General features: G+C 41.3%; 1 protein-coding gene across 5 annotated transcripts in view; it reads right to left on the bottom strand.

Annotated features, from left to right (window-relative positions):
- MTMR1 (myotubularin related protein 1) overlaps window positions 1-16,175 on the bottom strand; it is a 66,737-nt gene that overhangs the window by 36,949 nt on the left and 13,613 nt on the right. For 3 of the 5 annotated variants that reach the window (XR_009698870.1, XM_061177864.1, XM_061177865.1), the window contains 3 exons: window positions 6,021-6,096; window positions 3,553-3,647; window positions 3,058-3,165 (listed from right to left, as the gene is read on the bottom strand). Coding sequence is in view for 4 of the 5 variants with exons in the window: in XM_061177864.1 (XP_061033847.1) it covers window positions 3,058-3,165; window positions 3,553-3,647; window positions 6,021-6,096 (279 nt within the window). In the remaining variant the exon portion in view is untranslated. Of the gene's footprint in view, window positions 1-3,057; window positions 3,166-3,552; window positions 3,648-6,020; window positions 6,097-9,918; window positions 9,970-12,146; window positions 12,167-16,175 lie in introns of those variants that run through there. The other 2 variants (XM_061177867.1, XM_061177866.1) reach the window with 2 other exon arrangements.

Genomic DNA, 16,175 nt, shown 5'->3' with positions numbered 1-16,175 from the left:
AACACTCCCTAACACCATACACAAAAATAAACTCAAAATGGATTAAAGACCTAAATGTAAGGCCAGACACCATCAAACTCTTAGAGGAAAACATAGGCAGAACACTCTATGACATAAATCACAGCAAGATCCTTTTTGACCCACCTCCTAGAGAAATGGAAATAAAAACAAAAATAAACAAATGGGACCTAATGAAACTTAAAAGCTTTTGCACAGCAAAGGAAACCATAAATAAGACGAAAAGACAACCCTCAGAATGGGAGAAAATATTTGCAAATGAAGCAACTGACAAAGGATTAATCTCCAAAATTTACAAGCAGCTCATGCAGCTCAATATCAAAAGAACAAACAACCCAATCCAAAAATGCGCAGAAGCCCTAAATAGACATTTCTCCAAAGAAGATATACAGATCGCCGACAAACACATGAAAGAATGCTCAACATCATTAATCATTGGAGAAATGCAAATCAAAACTACAATGAGATATCATCTCACACCTGTCAGAATGGCCATCATGAAAAAATCTACAAACAATAAATGCTGGAGAGGGTGTGGAGAAAAGGGAACCCTCTTGCACTGTTGGTGGGAATAAATATTGATACAGCCACTATGGAGAACAGTATGGAGGTTCCTTAAAAAACTAAAAATAGAACTACCATACAACCCAGCAATCCCACTACTGGGCATATACCCTGAGAAAACCATAATTCAGAAAGAGTCATGTACCACAATGTTCACTGTAGCTCTATTTACAATAGCCAGGACATGGAAGCAACCTAAGTGTCCATTAACAGATGAATGGATAAAGAAGATGTGGCACATATATTCAATGGAATATTACTCAGCCATAAAAAGAAACGAAATTGAGTTATTTGTAGTGAGGTGGATGGACCTAGAGTCTGTCATACAGGGTGAAGTAAGTCAGAAAGAGAAAAACAAATACCGTATGCTAACACATATATATGGAATCTGAAAAAAAAAATGGTCATAAAGAACTTAGGGGCAAGATGGGAATAAAGACACAGACCTACTAGAGAATGGACTTGAGGATACGGGGAGGGGGAAGGGTAAGCTGGGACAAAGTGAGAGAGTGGCATGGACATATATACACTACCAAATGTAAAATAGATAGCTAGTGGGAAGCAGCCGCATAGCACAGGGAGATCAGCTCAGTGCTTTGTGACCACCTAGAGAGGTGGGATAGGGAGGGTGGGAGGGAGGGAGATGCAAGAGGGAAGAGATATGGGGATATATGTATATGTATAACTGATTCACTTTGTTATAAAGCAGAAACTAACACACCATTGTAAAGCAATTATACTTCAATAAAGATGTTAAAATAAATAAATAAATAATAAACAGGGTCTGGCTAAATGTACTACAGTACCACTAATGGAATACTACGGAGCTGTTACAAACAAGAAGCAGCTCGTTATATACTGCTCTTAAGGAGACACAAGATACATGGTTAAGGGGGGAAAAAAAGGGGCAGGACAGTGTATGTAATATACAACCATTCACATTTTCAAATACATACTTGTGTGCATAGGCCATCTGTGGAAACTGGTAACAGTAGGTGCCTGCAGGGAGCAGATCAGGGTGGCTGGGTGTTGGGTGGAGGGAAACTTACTTTTTACTACACACAGTTTTTGTATTTTTTGAATTGCATATCACCTGTTTAAGCACGGCCCTGGTAATTCTAGGCTGGAAAACATTTTAAAGCAGCTAATAGCAAAAACTCACCCCAGCCACAAAAAATACCATAGGAAAACAGCCACAGGACATCTGCCTAAGTGACATAAGCTCCTGCTGTGCCCCCCCTCCAAGCTACTCTGGCTACACACGTGCCAGCTCACTGACTGAGCTGACTTGCTATTTAGGATTGCTCAGAGGGAAAGGCGTTACAAGCAAAGGAAACAGCATGTGTGAAGCCCCAGGAGTTTGTGTGGGGTGGGGATTGGGGGGTACAAGGCAAGTGTGAACAACTCTAGGAACCTGGATGGCAAGAACAAGGGGAGGGTGGCTGGAGAGGGAGCTGCCGAGGAAAGGAAGTCCGGCTCACACCGCAGGGTCTCTGTAAGTTTTTCCTGCAGCCCAAGGGTAATGGGCAGCTAATGAAGAGTTCTGAGTAGGGAAATGACCTGTTCCAGAATTGCAGAATTGATCAAACCCCCCTCTGGTTTCAGTTCTGCAACGGCTTCGCACTGCTCTGCGTGCGGCACGCTGGACTGAGAATCGGGACAGCAGTGATTGGTCCTAGGGGAGGACTGCCGTGTGGTGCCCAAGGTAAGCCTAGTAAGCCAGCAGATTCCCGACCTGGCACGGTAAAGGGTTATTTGAAAAAGTGGATTCAACTGCAGTCTAGGGCCAACCAGAGGAACGTCTCCTCAGAGATTTGATTAAAGCAAACAGACTGGCAGGAATCTAATCCAAACCCCAAGTTGGGAAGGGACCTTGATGATGCTGTAGGCCGGTTCTCTTGCCTGGTATTTTAGGTGGGTTTGTTAATAAACTGTATTCCATGAGGCAAAGTCATTGGGAATAAAACATCAGTTAAGGCGTTTCTTAAATGACTAGTCCTCATCAAAGCTGTCGCACAAATTTTACTTAACCCCTTGGAGGAAGGGGCGAAAACCAAAAATAAGCATGGCTCATGTGCAAATTCCAACATAGCCAAGAAACTTAACTGTGTTTTTAATCACAGAATTTATGAATATTGTTGTCCCTTTAGGAAGTCTCTGACTGAAGACTAGTCTTATCACGACAAACTGGAAAAAATATTGATCTCTGCTTTCCACTTGATTTCTCTGAAATGTAGCAAATATCGTCACCGCCTAGGTTACAGGTCCATGTTAATTAGAACACTTCAATGGAAAAGAAGCGGTTTACTTCAACGGCTTATATAATGGTCTGAATTGGCTGATGAAAGGTTGAAGAGGTATGGGTCCTGAAAACATCTGAGTCACTAATGTCCGAATTACTCTTACTGTCCAAAGGCTGTGAAGAAGTTCCAAGCTAGCCGCCCCCTCTAAGTTTCTCTCGTGTCTGGACCGTACCTTGCACATGATCTCTATGCCACAAGAGTTGTCTCCATGGCTCTGCGCTCCAATCTTCTCAACTCTGCTGATCACTCCCAGGGGGACATCGAGGACGAAATGCGGGTCCTGGGTTCACAAATTAACATGAATGCCAATCAGTGTCGGCTAACAGAGCCTTCCCATTTTAAGTCTTCGCTGGCTTAAAACACGTTTGCTTACTTCGCGTTTCCTCTTGGTCCTGGCTAAGACACCGAAGTCTGATTTATAACCTGCTTTGTGAAGTAGACGTCGAGACTACAATTAAACAACCCCCTTACCCCCAGCGCAGGTGGAAGTGCTACTTTAACAGCCTTTTTTTAAGATACAAAATCTGCTTGCAAATGCGCACATCTTAAAACTGACCCTCTGTTTCTCTCAGGGTGATGGGCTTTCAGGATACTATTTATTGTCTTCTTTATTCTTTACTTTCTTCTGCAGTTCTTTAAAAAATAAAACACACTTTTAAATACTCACTCTCTCTACATTCTTGAAGTACATCTTAAAGTCTGTCACTGTCAGGGTGCCACTCACTGCTCCCACAAATGGGCAGATATACATGACATCTTTCACTGAAAGAAAAAACCCAAAATATCATCTACTGCCGTTGACTTGTGTCAATAAATCTTAACATGAGTTTCCAAATATATAAATTTGTGATTCCAGTTTTCTAGGAATTTAAATTCTTTCATTACTTTAAATAAAGGCATAGATGGACAGTCTTCTAATAAAATTCCATTTTTTAAAACAAAATTTTGATTTGCTACTTGAGGTTTTAAGTAAAAGGCCTCATAATAAATTACATTTTGTCATTTTTTTCCAAGTGGTTCACGTTTTCCCTGAGTGATAAATTAATCACATTCAAAAACATTAATTAAACTCTGAAGAACCTGGGCTACCATTTCATAAATCACTGCTAATGAAAACTAACTAAAGCTAAACACTGTCCCCTGATGCACCTCCAAAGAAACTGCTTTACAGATGACAAAAACCAAAACCACATCAATGAAGTGGGAAAAGACTGCTTCAAATTCTTCATCAGCTTCCATATCAATTTTATTTTCTTAATGTTAATATCAATATCAATATCTTTCGTATCAAAATCAACAACATATATGACTCCTATGAATGTTAAGAAGCTCACGCCTATCACAAAGATACCACATCTTCCCAATCTTCCCAAAGTGCTGTTCCATTGAAATGGCAGGAATGGACACAGCTACAGATGAGTCCGAGGGGATGAATAATGGTACTAAAGATGTCATTCAGCCAAATTCTCAAAACACTTGCATAAACTTTTCTGTAACTCATTATATACCGAGCGGCTCCTATTGTTGGGGTTCTGGGTATACCTGGACAAGGTTCCTGCCCACCAGCTGACCCGTGAGAGATACTACACAGAAAATTACCATATAGCCTGATAAATGCTATCAGAACCATGTGGACTCAATGTGATAAGAACTCAGAAAAGGAATGACTTAACTCAGCAGGGAAGCGGGGGAGGGGAAGGGAGGAGAGATCAGTGAGTTGCCAGAGGTTAGTGTGGCTGGGTCAAAGGGTGCACGAGGATGATGGGACACGAGGCCAGAGAAGACTTGTTCATGAGTGTTCATAGCAGTTTTATTTGTAATAGCCAAACAGCAGAAACAACCCAAGCGTCCATCGATAGATGAATGGATAAGCACACTGTGGTGTACCCACACAATGGAGTACTACGCAGCAATGAAAAGGCATGACTGCTGACCCATGGCACTCACAATATGGAAGACTATCACAATAATTATGCAGAATGGGATAAGTAGACAGAAGAACATACTCAATGATTCCATTTCTATAAAACTCCAGAAAATAACAACTAGCCTATAGTGCCTGGGGAAGGGGGAGAAGGCACGGGAGAGAGGGATATAAAGGGGCCTAAGGATACTTCTGGGGGCTGGTGGATATGTTCATTATCTTGACTGTGATGATCGTTTCCCAGGTGTATAAATGTGTCAAAACTGTTCACGTTCACTTTAAATCTGTGCAGTCTGTTGTCCGCAGAAGAAGAGGCATGACATAATTAGCTCTGCATTGTAGTCAGATCATTCCCAGAGTAGCACGGAGGCAGGGCTAGAAACGCTCCCAGAGGAGGAAAGCCCAGAGAGGCCAGAGGAGCACCAGGAGTGAATGAAGTTCCAGAAGCCAAAGAGAAAAACAGTTTCGAAATTCAGGTCGGGCTGAACAGAGCCCTGAGCCACAGACTAGGCTATCCAGCAGGAGTAGTTGTTTGGAGGTCCTGATAGGAGAGCCCAGCTACTCAAACACAAGATGACCATGCTCTGAGACCCGGCACGCGCCTCTGGGAGAGAGCCATGAGGGAAGAAGGCGACACTCGGCCTCGCAAAGCAGGCCGTCCGACCTAACCCCGGCAATCGTGAGGTGAAGAGGCCACAGCCGGCTGCCCGCCCCTCCAGCCCCGGCAGTCCGCCTCAGGCCGTCGCCCTTACAATCCAGGGTGGCGACACATGCCCTTTTCCTGCACTAAAATTGTACTTTCTGGACTCTTATAAGCCACTAAAATGTCTTTGCCAAGTTCTCAAAACTGTCATTAAAAGTATGATATGGATCGTCTGTCAGTACGTTTTCCTTATAGTGAAGCCTTCCAACAAAGCAGCGAACTGACGTTACCGTGAGAGTCTCATCAGCCTTCAGTTCATGGGGAAAAGCTGGACCCCTCTTCTGTTGGTACTGCCACCTAAGACTCGCTCGGAGCTTAAACGGGTCCTCTACAGTCCCTTATCTCTTAAGGTCATGGTGACATTAATAAGAATGACTAGGTCTAGTCCATCTGTCCCCTAATTAAATTGGTCTGGCTGATCTCCAGCACATACATCATCTGTGCTTGCGAGTAAAGTGCCATTTCATTTTATGGATCTCTATAAGCAAAGTGTACTTGTTAAACTTACCAATGGCCTTGATTGATTCTCCTGGGAAAAGGGGTGCCTCTTCCATCAGTGCCAGCTTATTTCCATCCCTTAGAGCCTGGCAAGAAACCAAACTGGAGTAAATCTCACTTTCCAACTGTAGACCTGGGAAGAATGGTAGTGTTCTGCGCTCTTGCTACGAGGCTACAGAAGCGTGCAAAATGTGTGCCCCCCCTCCCCGTACAAGACAGTTTCAAAGCTCAGCATCACAGGACGCCATGCTGCATAGTCTAGCAAATTGCTACACATATTTAAAGTTCACAGTTAGAAAGCATTAATACAGAAATGGCTTGACGTGACAGATAGATACTGTGATCATGACACAGACAGCTATTACAAGGTGCCTCCAGAATAGGGAAATAAGGTCAAAAAAGGTTACCTTCTGAGCGTGAAACTAATACAAATAAAATCAACATTAGATGCAGATGCTTAGTTAGCTGTAGAAATGGCCCAGCTATGAGACTGCGTGGGAAACCCCAAAGTCTAATTAACAAGAAACCAGGGAGGGGTCTCTTACTAAGGAAAGCCCTAGGCTTCTGTACTGCAGCCCAGCTACCTGCGTCTGCACAAAGCGTACAGTTGGGACGGGCGAGTCGTCCTGTCAGTGTGTATCCCATCCAGGCCACAAGAATGCGCCCTCATCTGGCAGACAAGAGTATTTCACCCACTCCTGTGGAGCAGGGTGTGTTCATCAGGCTTCTCCCAAGTCAGTTCACTCTGTGCTGTTTCCACGCTCACCAAGCAAATTGCTAATGAGGTATCAGGGTTCCTGCTACAATGCCACTAGGAAAAGGATGTCTTGGATGGCTGGAAAGATACATGCCCACATTTCTAAATGTCCAGATCTGCACTGTGGCCCAGTAGCTAGTCTCTTGCAAGCTTGGTTGGATAGTACCAGATAACTCAGGGGAGCTAAGAAAATGGTGTTCTTGAACTACAATGCTGGGGACCAGAGCCTGAACTCGGTGCCTATTCCAAGGTACTGCCACCCTGTGAGATGCTGCCAAGGAAACTGGTCACTTTCTCCTGGGCATCTCTGACATAACGTGTCACGAATAAGAATAAGGTGTTCAAAACCCCAGCAATTCCCAAGCTGTGTTTCATAGAGCATTAAATTCCCAAGAGATGTGAATAGGACTTTTGGGGAAAAGTTTGGGAAATGCTGGGTTAAAGGAAACAAGTTTAGCTAGGTTTTTTTGGGGTTTTTTGGGGGGGTTTTTTGTTTGTGAGGCAAGGCTTTAGCATGTTAATGCATGCCGAATCAGCCAGGGGGCGCTGGAGTAGGCTGTATTTCCCCTACCTAGTCATCAGGGGCTTTCTCCAAAAAATACCTGTTAACATCAGGAGGTCACTAGTGTTCAGCGGAAAACAGATTAGACAATACTAAGTTTTCAGTATAATTTTGTAAAGCAAAATATTAAAAATTGGTATAATTCTAATCAAAATTATTGAAAATTCAAAATAATTATTTTTTACAGTTATAAGAATGTTTCAATATATTTTATAAAGGGACTTAAAGGTCCATTTAAAAACACTATATATAGTAGGTTCATCCAATTTTATAAAATAAAGAAGGGAAAATGTCAAAATATAAAGAGCAAACTCAATGCTAAATGTTGGTCAAGGTATGTCCGTTCGGGGAGGGCACAAAACGACACAGTCCGCCCTCCTCCTCAAGATACACGGTTAAAATCATACAGATTAGTGTTCATGGTTCCCCTAAGCGGTTTTATTCAGTTTAAATTTTTAGCCCAGATTGGTGTTTTTTTTTTTCAATTTTTTTTTAAACATCTTTATTAGAGTATGATTGCTTTACAATGGTGTGTTAGTTTTCAGATTGGTTTTTAAGACACTTCTCAATCAACATTTTTAGGGACATAGAGAACTGTTAAAGGGGACACAGAGAAGTGTTTGTGGATGCATTTATACTCACACGTGATTTGGAAATACATCTTTGACACAATAAAGCATAAACCAGTATTTATACTTTTAATGTGAGTTTAAATGTCCAGTTTTAGAAACGCTAAAAAAATCACCAATCTTAATAGAAGCCTTTTTTTTGAAAAATGTCCAGTTTTAGAAACGCTAAAAAAATCACCAATCTTAATAGAAGCCTTTTTTTTGAAAGTCTGCTTTCTTTAATTTATTGCCTAAACTAGTGACTATTTTTATAATATAGTTACAAAGTCAGAAAGCTATTTTAATCAATATTCAAGTTTTAAATAACTTCAAATGTTACACTGTTAAAGCTTATTTTAATGGGTAAATATTATCATGTAGACTTAAATTCCTTAACTGATATTTAAAAATAAATGGGAATAGGTTATTTTGAAATATATTTACTAAAGCAAGCTGTTCTAATCAATTGAATCTGGAAGAGGTGAGGGGAAGTCTGATTCACTTTAAGCTTTATAGCAAGTCACGTCAAACACTTTAAAGTTCTCAACCCGGGACTAACTAATAAAATGTCGTTGATGGGAGGCGCAGTGATTGGGACCATTTTGAGAAGGTACAAGGCTCTCAAGATAGAGGCTGGAGATCAAAGGTTTCTCTTCTCTTCTGATAATCATGTTAAATCTGGCTTGAAATACTTGTGCATTTATATGAAGCATGAACGTGTTGGTGAGACAGAGTGAGACAAACCTCTCACTACTAATAATGAAATCTGGGACATGCTTTTTTAAGTGATGAAAAAGCAACTATCAGAATAAAACAAATCAATTGATCCTACTGCTTCAGATATCCCCATAAAAGGTTCGCTGTGTACAGGAAAGACATTCAGCTTTAGCATAGGAATTTGAGAGGAGAATGGCTATTAAAGGCTCACTGTTTTGCGAGTACAGTAGATTCCCTCTATAAAGCTGGTGTTAGGAGATAGCACTCACACTTGTGCTATATTAAGCTTTAACTGCAACTTCCAAGTTGCACAGGACATGATTTGACCCTTGATTTATCCAACCCATGTACAGCATAATCAAAGAAGGAATGTCCTTATGGATAAAATGTGTCTCGTGAACACACCCAGCCCTCTTGGTGCTTTTGCTCAAGGTGTTGCCCAGTTGAGGAATTCTCTCTGATGATCTCATCCCAACCTTGTGCCGGCGACCCGGAAGGAAGGTCCAGCTGACGGCCCATCAACTTCCTGGCCTCTCCAGTACTCTCTCCTCCTCCTGAACCTAAGGCTGCTGGGTGGATAGTTGATGTAACAGCCGCCTGCCGAAAGCAGTGCTTTTCAAACTGGCTCTTCAGGGTGCTCCCAGGGTCACCAAGGGAGGGTGGGCTGGGCAAAGGCACAACTGAGCACAGGGAATTTGCCATGCTTCCCTAGAGCAGCTCTTCTAGAGGTTTCATACATAAGCTTTGGGGAAAATTCTGCTGCTTTAAAAAACTCCTGAGAGTCCAGAGGTACTGAGCAAAGAGTAAGCACTCAAGAAACCTCGATGATTTTTTTTCTTCTGTAAAATACATGGACTCATTCCACAAACACCTACAGCGTGCCAGGCGCTGTGCTGGGTACAGACCTTGCAAATTTGAATAAAGCAAAGTTTGCACCCTCGAGGAGCACGCTTAGCGTATGCATCTGTCCCCTCTAAGTCTTTGTGAAGGCACTTCAGAATCCCGTCATGACTGAGGCTCATTAACCTCATCAGTAAATCTACCTGGGAAAACCAAGAAGCAGAGATGAACAAATTTCTGGTTGACAAAATGTTGGATAAACCAATTTTTGCAAATAATGTCATAATGGAATCTACCAAACTTGGACAGGAGAGTACTACTGTAGTGGAAAAAGCATTTGCTGATTGTCTAGAAATCTAGTATGAAATGGCTTCTAAATACACGATCTGTAACTACAAACAGATGAACACGTAGAACTTGCCACCTGATCAGCTTCAGCTTCAGAAGGGTAGCCCTTGTGTTCTTCCTGAATCTCCTGCACAGCACCAGGTGCATGGACAAGAAAAGGCAAAGAGGGGAAAGAGAAACACGTGCAAACAGACAGGTGAAAGACAGAAGTTCTTTTTTAAAGAGACAGTAAGCATGTAAAAGTCGACACACCTTTCATGGCTTTGCATATCCCAACATTTTCCCCCTTGGAGTTAAGGAAAGAACGTGTAGGCCATCTATAGCATCCTCAGCCTAAAATGGAGTATCTATTCTGTGTTTGTGTTGGGGTAGAAAAACGAAAAGCAAACAAACATCATGGGTTTCAAAGAATGTACTGTCTTTTTAAAATCAAGCAATACTGCAGCATACAGCCAAGAAACAAAATAACAGACGCATAACATGCTCATAGAAAATAAAACATACCACAGAGGGCAAGGAACAAAATCAAGCCAAAATACAAAGGCAGTTCATAGACATGTGTTTTAAAAAAGGAACTATTATGCTGTCCAGGGGTCAACACCACTGGAATTAACAACATTCCCACACACATGTGCATGCGCATATCACATGCTGGGGTCATACATATGCAGATACACACATACACTCTGTTACTTACTGCTAATTAAATATTGTGATTTATGACTCAAAACCATATTAAATCTTTCTAATTACAGTATCAACGCGCTTCGAAGAAAAGCGTCACATATCTTTATCTAAATTTTTTCCAATCCCTTTACATGTATACTCTTCTTAATTTAATTTCTTTATGGAATCAGTTTTTGAAACTCTAAAAACTTGGACTTTTAGTTTAGCAGGTGGTATAATGAGCATGAATATTGAAGATGACAAGATTATAACACCTTTTAAAAGTTGTATCAAGTCTCTGAGGCTGAAAATATTAAAATTTAGCATCAATATATTTTTCCTTCAAGAAACTTTGGTTCTAATGACTACATTTCTTTAAGAGGCAGTCAGTGAAGAAGTAGCAAAGCTTTAAAAGAATGTACTCTTTCCCACCTTTCATTTTTGTCAATACAATAAAATAGCTACTTAAAATATTTTTATACTTTATCATCAGATTGAATTTAGTACACAGTTGGTACTGCTACCCTTCAGAGCAGGACAATTTTTTAAATGCAGCCAGGTTTTTAAAATTTACATTCTTTTTTTAAATACAAAGAAAACGGAATCATTCTTTGATAAAAATTTTAAAAACAGAAGAATGAATTACTAAACAACAATAAAAAAAAACCCACAGCATTTCAAAGTCCATGCAAGTGTAAAGCCAAACACTAATATTTAACAATGTGAATCAGTGAAAGAAAATGATTCCCATGAGCAAAAGAAAACATGATAAAAACAAAATTAAACAAAGAAAAACCAACTAGAATAACAAGAATTTGATTTAACCTGCTTATTTCTGTACTACTTCATTGGCTTCAATAAGATTAAAACTTTAAAACTGAAGTCATGAAATGATTCTGTCAAAATCCACATTGTTGTCATTTAATGGAAATAGGTTAATTTTCAACATCTGATACTCAGGTTTAAATGCATGCACATTACCAATCTTTGTCTTGCTTTATGAATATTCTGAAATAAAGGGAAGGAAAATCATGAGGAAACTATAATCTACTAGCTGTAACAGCTACCTCTATATTTTAAGAAATACTAAATGGGGCTGATTTTGCTAAATTTATCTTCAAGATTAGCACTTCTGCTTTCAGGATTCAGCATGCAAACAGGAAATCTTACTTGATCTTGTAATCAAGACTTGAAATTTTACTTAGATCTCCTACTCAGGAAGGAGGACAACTGACCACTTTGTTGTTGTTCTTGTTGTTGTTATTAAATACTTTAGCATGAATTACATGACGAACGAGGTTAAATTAAGAGGACTCTGTAGGCCTAGCCTTATAAACCCGGTGCCATGAATACCCATTCGGTCAGAATTCATGTAACACAACAGAAGTCAGTATTGCACAGTGGTAACAATTTTAGCATCCTGCCCTCACACACACTGGCTTTTTCCGCACATAGAAACGTTGTAACAAATAAAGCATTTCTAGTGAACACTGAAAGCTATGACACAGCAGAGCAAACTGATCTGAGTGACTCATAAAATCAGTGAGAAGGCAAAGAACGCTAAATAGACTAAGTGTTCGATAAAGCACAGAAACACACGGGGAGGAGGCCCATGGGCTGAAAGCCAAATATCCTTACCCTTGTATCAGGCCTCCTGAGAACCTGTCAGTTAGAACACAGAACATCATCAGCACGGACACGTCACTACTGACCTGTGAAAGATGCCATTAAGTTCGCCAGCCCATGCCCTAAGAAACATCATACGCCTCCAAATAAAACCGAGCAGATCGATCCTAACACATTTGCCCTCTAAGTTCCATTCGATATCCAATCAATCCTAACACATTTGTCCTATAATTTGCAGGCAAGTCTATGACTTGGAGAAACTTATTGCCCTTAGGCTAAGACAAACTACATTATTTTAAACACAAACCCCTTCTGTCAAGGGCTATTACAAGACAGTGTGAACAGGCTGTGTGTGAAAAATTCATTTGTGTGTCTGTTTGGAATACTGAACGCATTTTCCGCATAGAAACAATGATATGAAAAGGCGGTTCTGCTCCCAAAGCAGCCCACAGAAACAAAACAAATCCGAACCAAGAAACCACGAAAGCGCCCACAGCTGGCACAGAGCACAGCTCAGCCACAGCGTTAATGGGATCATAAAGCCTAATTAAGCACAAATCTTAATCTGGTTTCTACAGGAATTCTATTTCCAATTCGCACTTGGGACTCCAGAATTAAACTCCCCGATGCGGCCGCCCCACAGGGAGAAGGTGCCCGTCCCTTACGCCAGCCCAGCCCCACTGCATGGGGAAGGGGTGGCCTCAGCTGGGAAAGGGTAGCTGCTGGGGAGGGGAGGGCCGGGGAGGGCAGACTCCGTGCAAGGAAAGCCAAGCTTTACTAAATCGGGACACTGATTTTAGAGAGGTTATTCCTGTGACTCCTACTTGAACGTGCAGCATGAGAGTTCGGGGAAACAGCCCAGAGAACGGATGGAACTTTTGAAAAGCGAATAGTGCTAACAGTCTGAGGAAGACATGAATCATCTGTTCCCCACTCTCGAGTCTGAAATCCGATCATTGTTACATACGATGAACACTGGAAGTTCTATGGAAAACAGATCGCTTTAAAAAAAAAATCACTGTAGGTTCTTATTAGCTTTATAGGTTTTACTCAGGAAAGATAAGAAGATCACATGAATATGAGAATATAGAGGTCATCATTGTTACCATTAAAAGAAAATACTCTTTGAAGTAAAAAAGGTATCTGAATTAAGGGATGCTGTAGCTCAAAGGGAATTAAAGCCCAGAAGTTCCTAAATATAGACTACTTAGACTAAGAAGCTTAAACCTGGCTTTTGTTTTTGAGGGGGTGGTGGTGATGAATATTTTTATCATCTTAATTGTGGTGCTTGTTTCACAAGTGGGCACCTATCAAAACTTATCAATCTGTATACTTTAAATATGTGAAGTTTATCATTTGTTAATTACAACAGGAAAGTTAGTACAAAATAAATAAAATGCATGCTTATGTTAATAAAAAACTCAAAATGGGACATACATGGTAATAAAAAGTCAAAATAGTCTCCCCTCCCAAGCTTCATTTGTCAGTGACAACCACGTTTAACGAGACTTTTTTTTAACTCTGAGGGCTGCCTCCATAACCATGAGTATGCTTACACCACTACTTCTTGATTTGTCAGCTTTAAACAGTACCTAGTGGCCTAGCTAGATGAGAAACATGCTTTCTCAAACTACTCCTTCCCTCTTCCCAATCTCTGCTGATTGAAATCGTAATTTTTAGTTTTTTATCGTTGTCCTTCTGCAGCAGCTGCATCATTTTAAAAAAAGCTCATGAAATAATTTTTCGGTGGTAGACGCTCTTCTAAGAACCTTGTATATACTAACTCATTTCGTTCTCAGAACAACCTTGTGAGATAAAAATTATTATTGGCCCCATTTTTTGATGAGAAAACCAAGGCACAGTTCAGTAATCTGGCCAAGTTCAAGGTTTCAGAGCAAGTACTTATAACCCAGATAGTCTACTACACCGCCTCAGCCTAGCGCCACTGTTTAATTAACCCACATTAACTAAAGCCTTCAAATGTTCATCTGCTTTCTCTTAACTCCCTTAAGGGTGGATGAAGAAAGCAATACCACAACCTCTTCCCTCGCTTCTCCTTGCTCCCTCCAAACCTCTGCTCCAACAGGTTATTATTTTCACTTTTGTTCTGTAACTGCAATTAATTTTGTAATGTTTTGTCTATAAAGTGATAGTAACAATTGACAACTAGAAAGCAGCAGTCACAAGCAGCATAACTGGGCCTTAGATGTAGGAGATATACCACTGTCAACAAGCCTTTTGCTACTGGAAGGAGAAACTAAATCAAAAGGAAAGGGGCAGGATGATCGTCTGCTTTGCCACCCACACAATTCTTCACCTGCTGTATGTAAGTCCTCACTACTCTTGGTCGGAGGCCGGGAAGGTCAATGGAGGTCACCTGAGTTGATACCCATGTGTTTCTGCTTTATAGTTTTCATCTCTCCTGAAATAAGCCATTTCGGGCGCACAGAGAGGTTCATTTCCTTTTTCTTGAATCTGATTCTGATCGAAGCCAGAGAGCGGTGGTTTGAAGTCAGGCGGCCTGGGGCCAGCTCTCACCGGCAGACTCTGGGCCTCCGTGTGCCTGCACTCGGCCTCAGTTTCTACACGTACAAAAGGAAACGAGTCTACGAATGGCTGCGAGGTCCTGACCAGCCCTCAAACCCTAGGAGTCATTTAAGCTTCATTGGAAGACTTCAGAAAACATCTCCCCAAGCTAAACTTGGTGGGGGGCAAATCGGCCTCCAGTGCTGACGGCCCTCGAGAACTCAGCCAGCCACACAGGCTGTATCTTTCTTTATATTCTTTATTATACAATGAACTGGTAAACCTCAGTGTTTACCTGAGTTCTGTCAGTTTTCCTAGCAAATGATCGGACTCAAGGAGGGACTTGTGGGAACCCATGATTTGTAGCCAAGCTAAGCAGAAGTTGTGGGTAACCTGGGTACCCACTACTTGAAACTGGCATCTGAAGTGAGAACTTCTGTGGGACTGAGCCCTTAACCTGTGGGGTCTGCACTAACTCTGGTTAGTATCAGAATCGAATTGAATTGTAGAACACTCAGCTGGTTTTGGAGAATTCGTCAGTGGGGGGGAAAACCCACACATCTGGTGTCACAAGTGTTCTAAGAGGGTGGGGATTCAAACCCAAGCTGACTGGTTTTAGTGCCCACGCTCTTAATCTCTATACAGCCCCACCTAAACCTGTTCCCTTTCTGAGCAGGCTGACAAATGCCCTCAAGGCTTAATGCCCAGAATGCCCTGTACTGTATTTTTTGGAGTCTCTTTTCTATGAATTCCACGCAGCCCAGCCCAGCCCCGCCCCTGTGCATGTTAGGTGCTCACATCACATTTATGGAAGTGGACTGGCGTTCAGCAATTACAATACACTCCTCTTGTAGTCATTTTTACATATATACATTTTCATAGAGTAATAGCATACAGTAAATGAGCACTGTATGCATTTCATACATATGCTGCCCTTTTCAATACATTAAACCTCTGCTGTAACACCCACTATACAGATGAGGACACTTGAGGCTCAGCAAGGTAAAGTAACTTGTTGGGCAGCTAGTCAGGTACAGGGCTGGACTCAAGGCAAAGTGCCCCGACTCCAAATTTTATGATCTTTTTGATAAACCATATGATTCTAAGTGAAATAAATATCAGTTTTGTTTTTTTTTTTTATAAATGAGTTATCTTTGAGCTTACGCCTCTAAGAGGCTTCATTTCACGAAAAGATTGTAATAGTGGAGTAAAAACACCACTGTTCTCTGTTTTAGGCATAAAGTCTATAAAGTAATTCTGCTTTAGCAATCAGACCACTACAAAATGAGTTAAAGAGTTTGACCTGTTGGGTCAGGAGATCGCTCCGCTTGCTGCAGGGGCCTCAGTAAGCAGGAGTCTGCGCAACTTATTCCTCACCACCGGCTGCAGCCAGAGGCCAAGGACAGGCCAATATAAATCTCAACCAGTCATCCAAATACAACCCTGGTCTTTGGGAAACAAGCCACACCTGAACCTGGCCTGACTCTTGTCAAAGCCTAGCCTGAAACAATCACT

This window comes from Eubalaena glacialis, chromosome X, assembly GCF_028564815.1.
Source record: "Eubalaena glacialis isolate mEubGla1 chromosome X, mEubGla1.1.hap2.+ XY, whole genome shotgun sequence".
Taxonomy (NCBI): domain Eukaryota; kingdom Metazoa; phylum Chordata; class Mammalia; order Artiodactyla; family Balaenidae; genus Eubalaena; species Eubalaena glacialis.
Note: the sequence above shows the minus strand (reverse complement) of the source record. Positions and strands in the feature narration are given on the sequence as shown.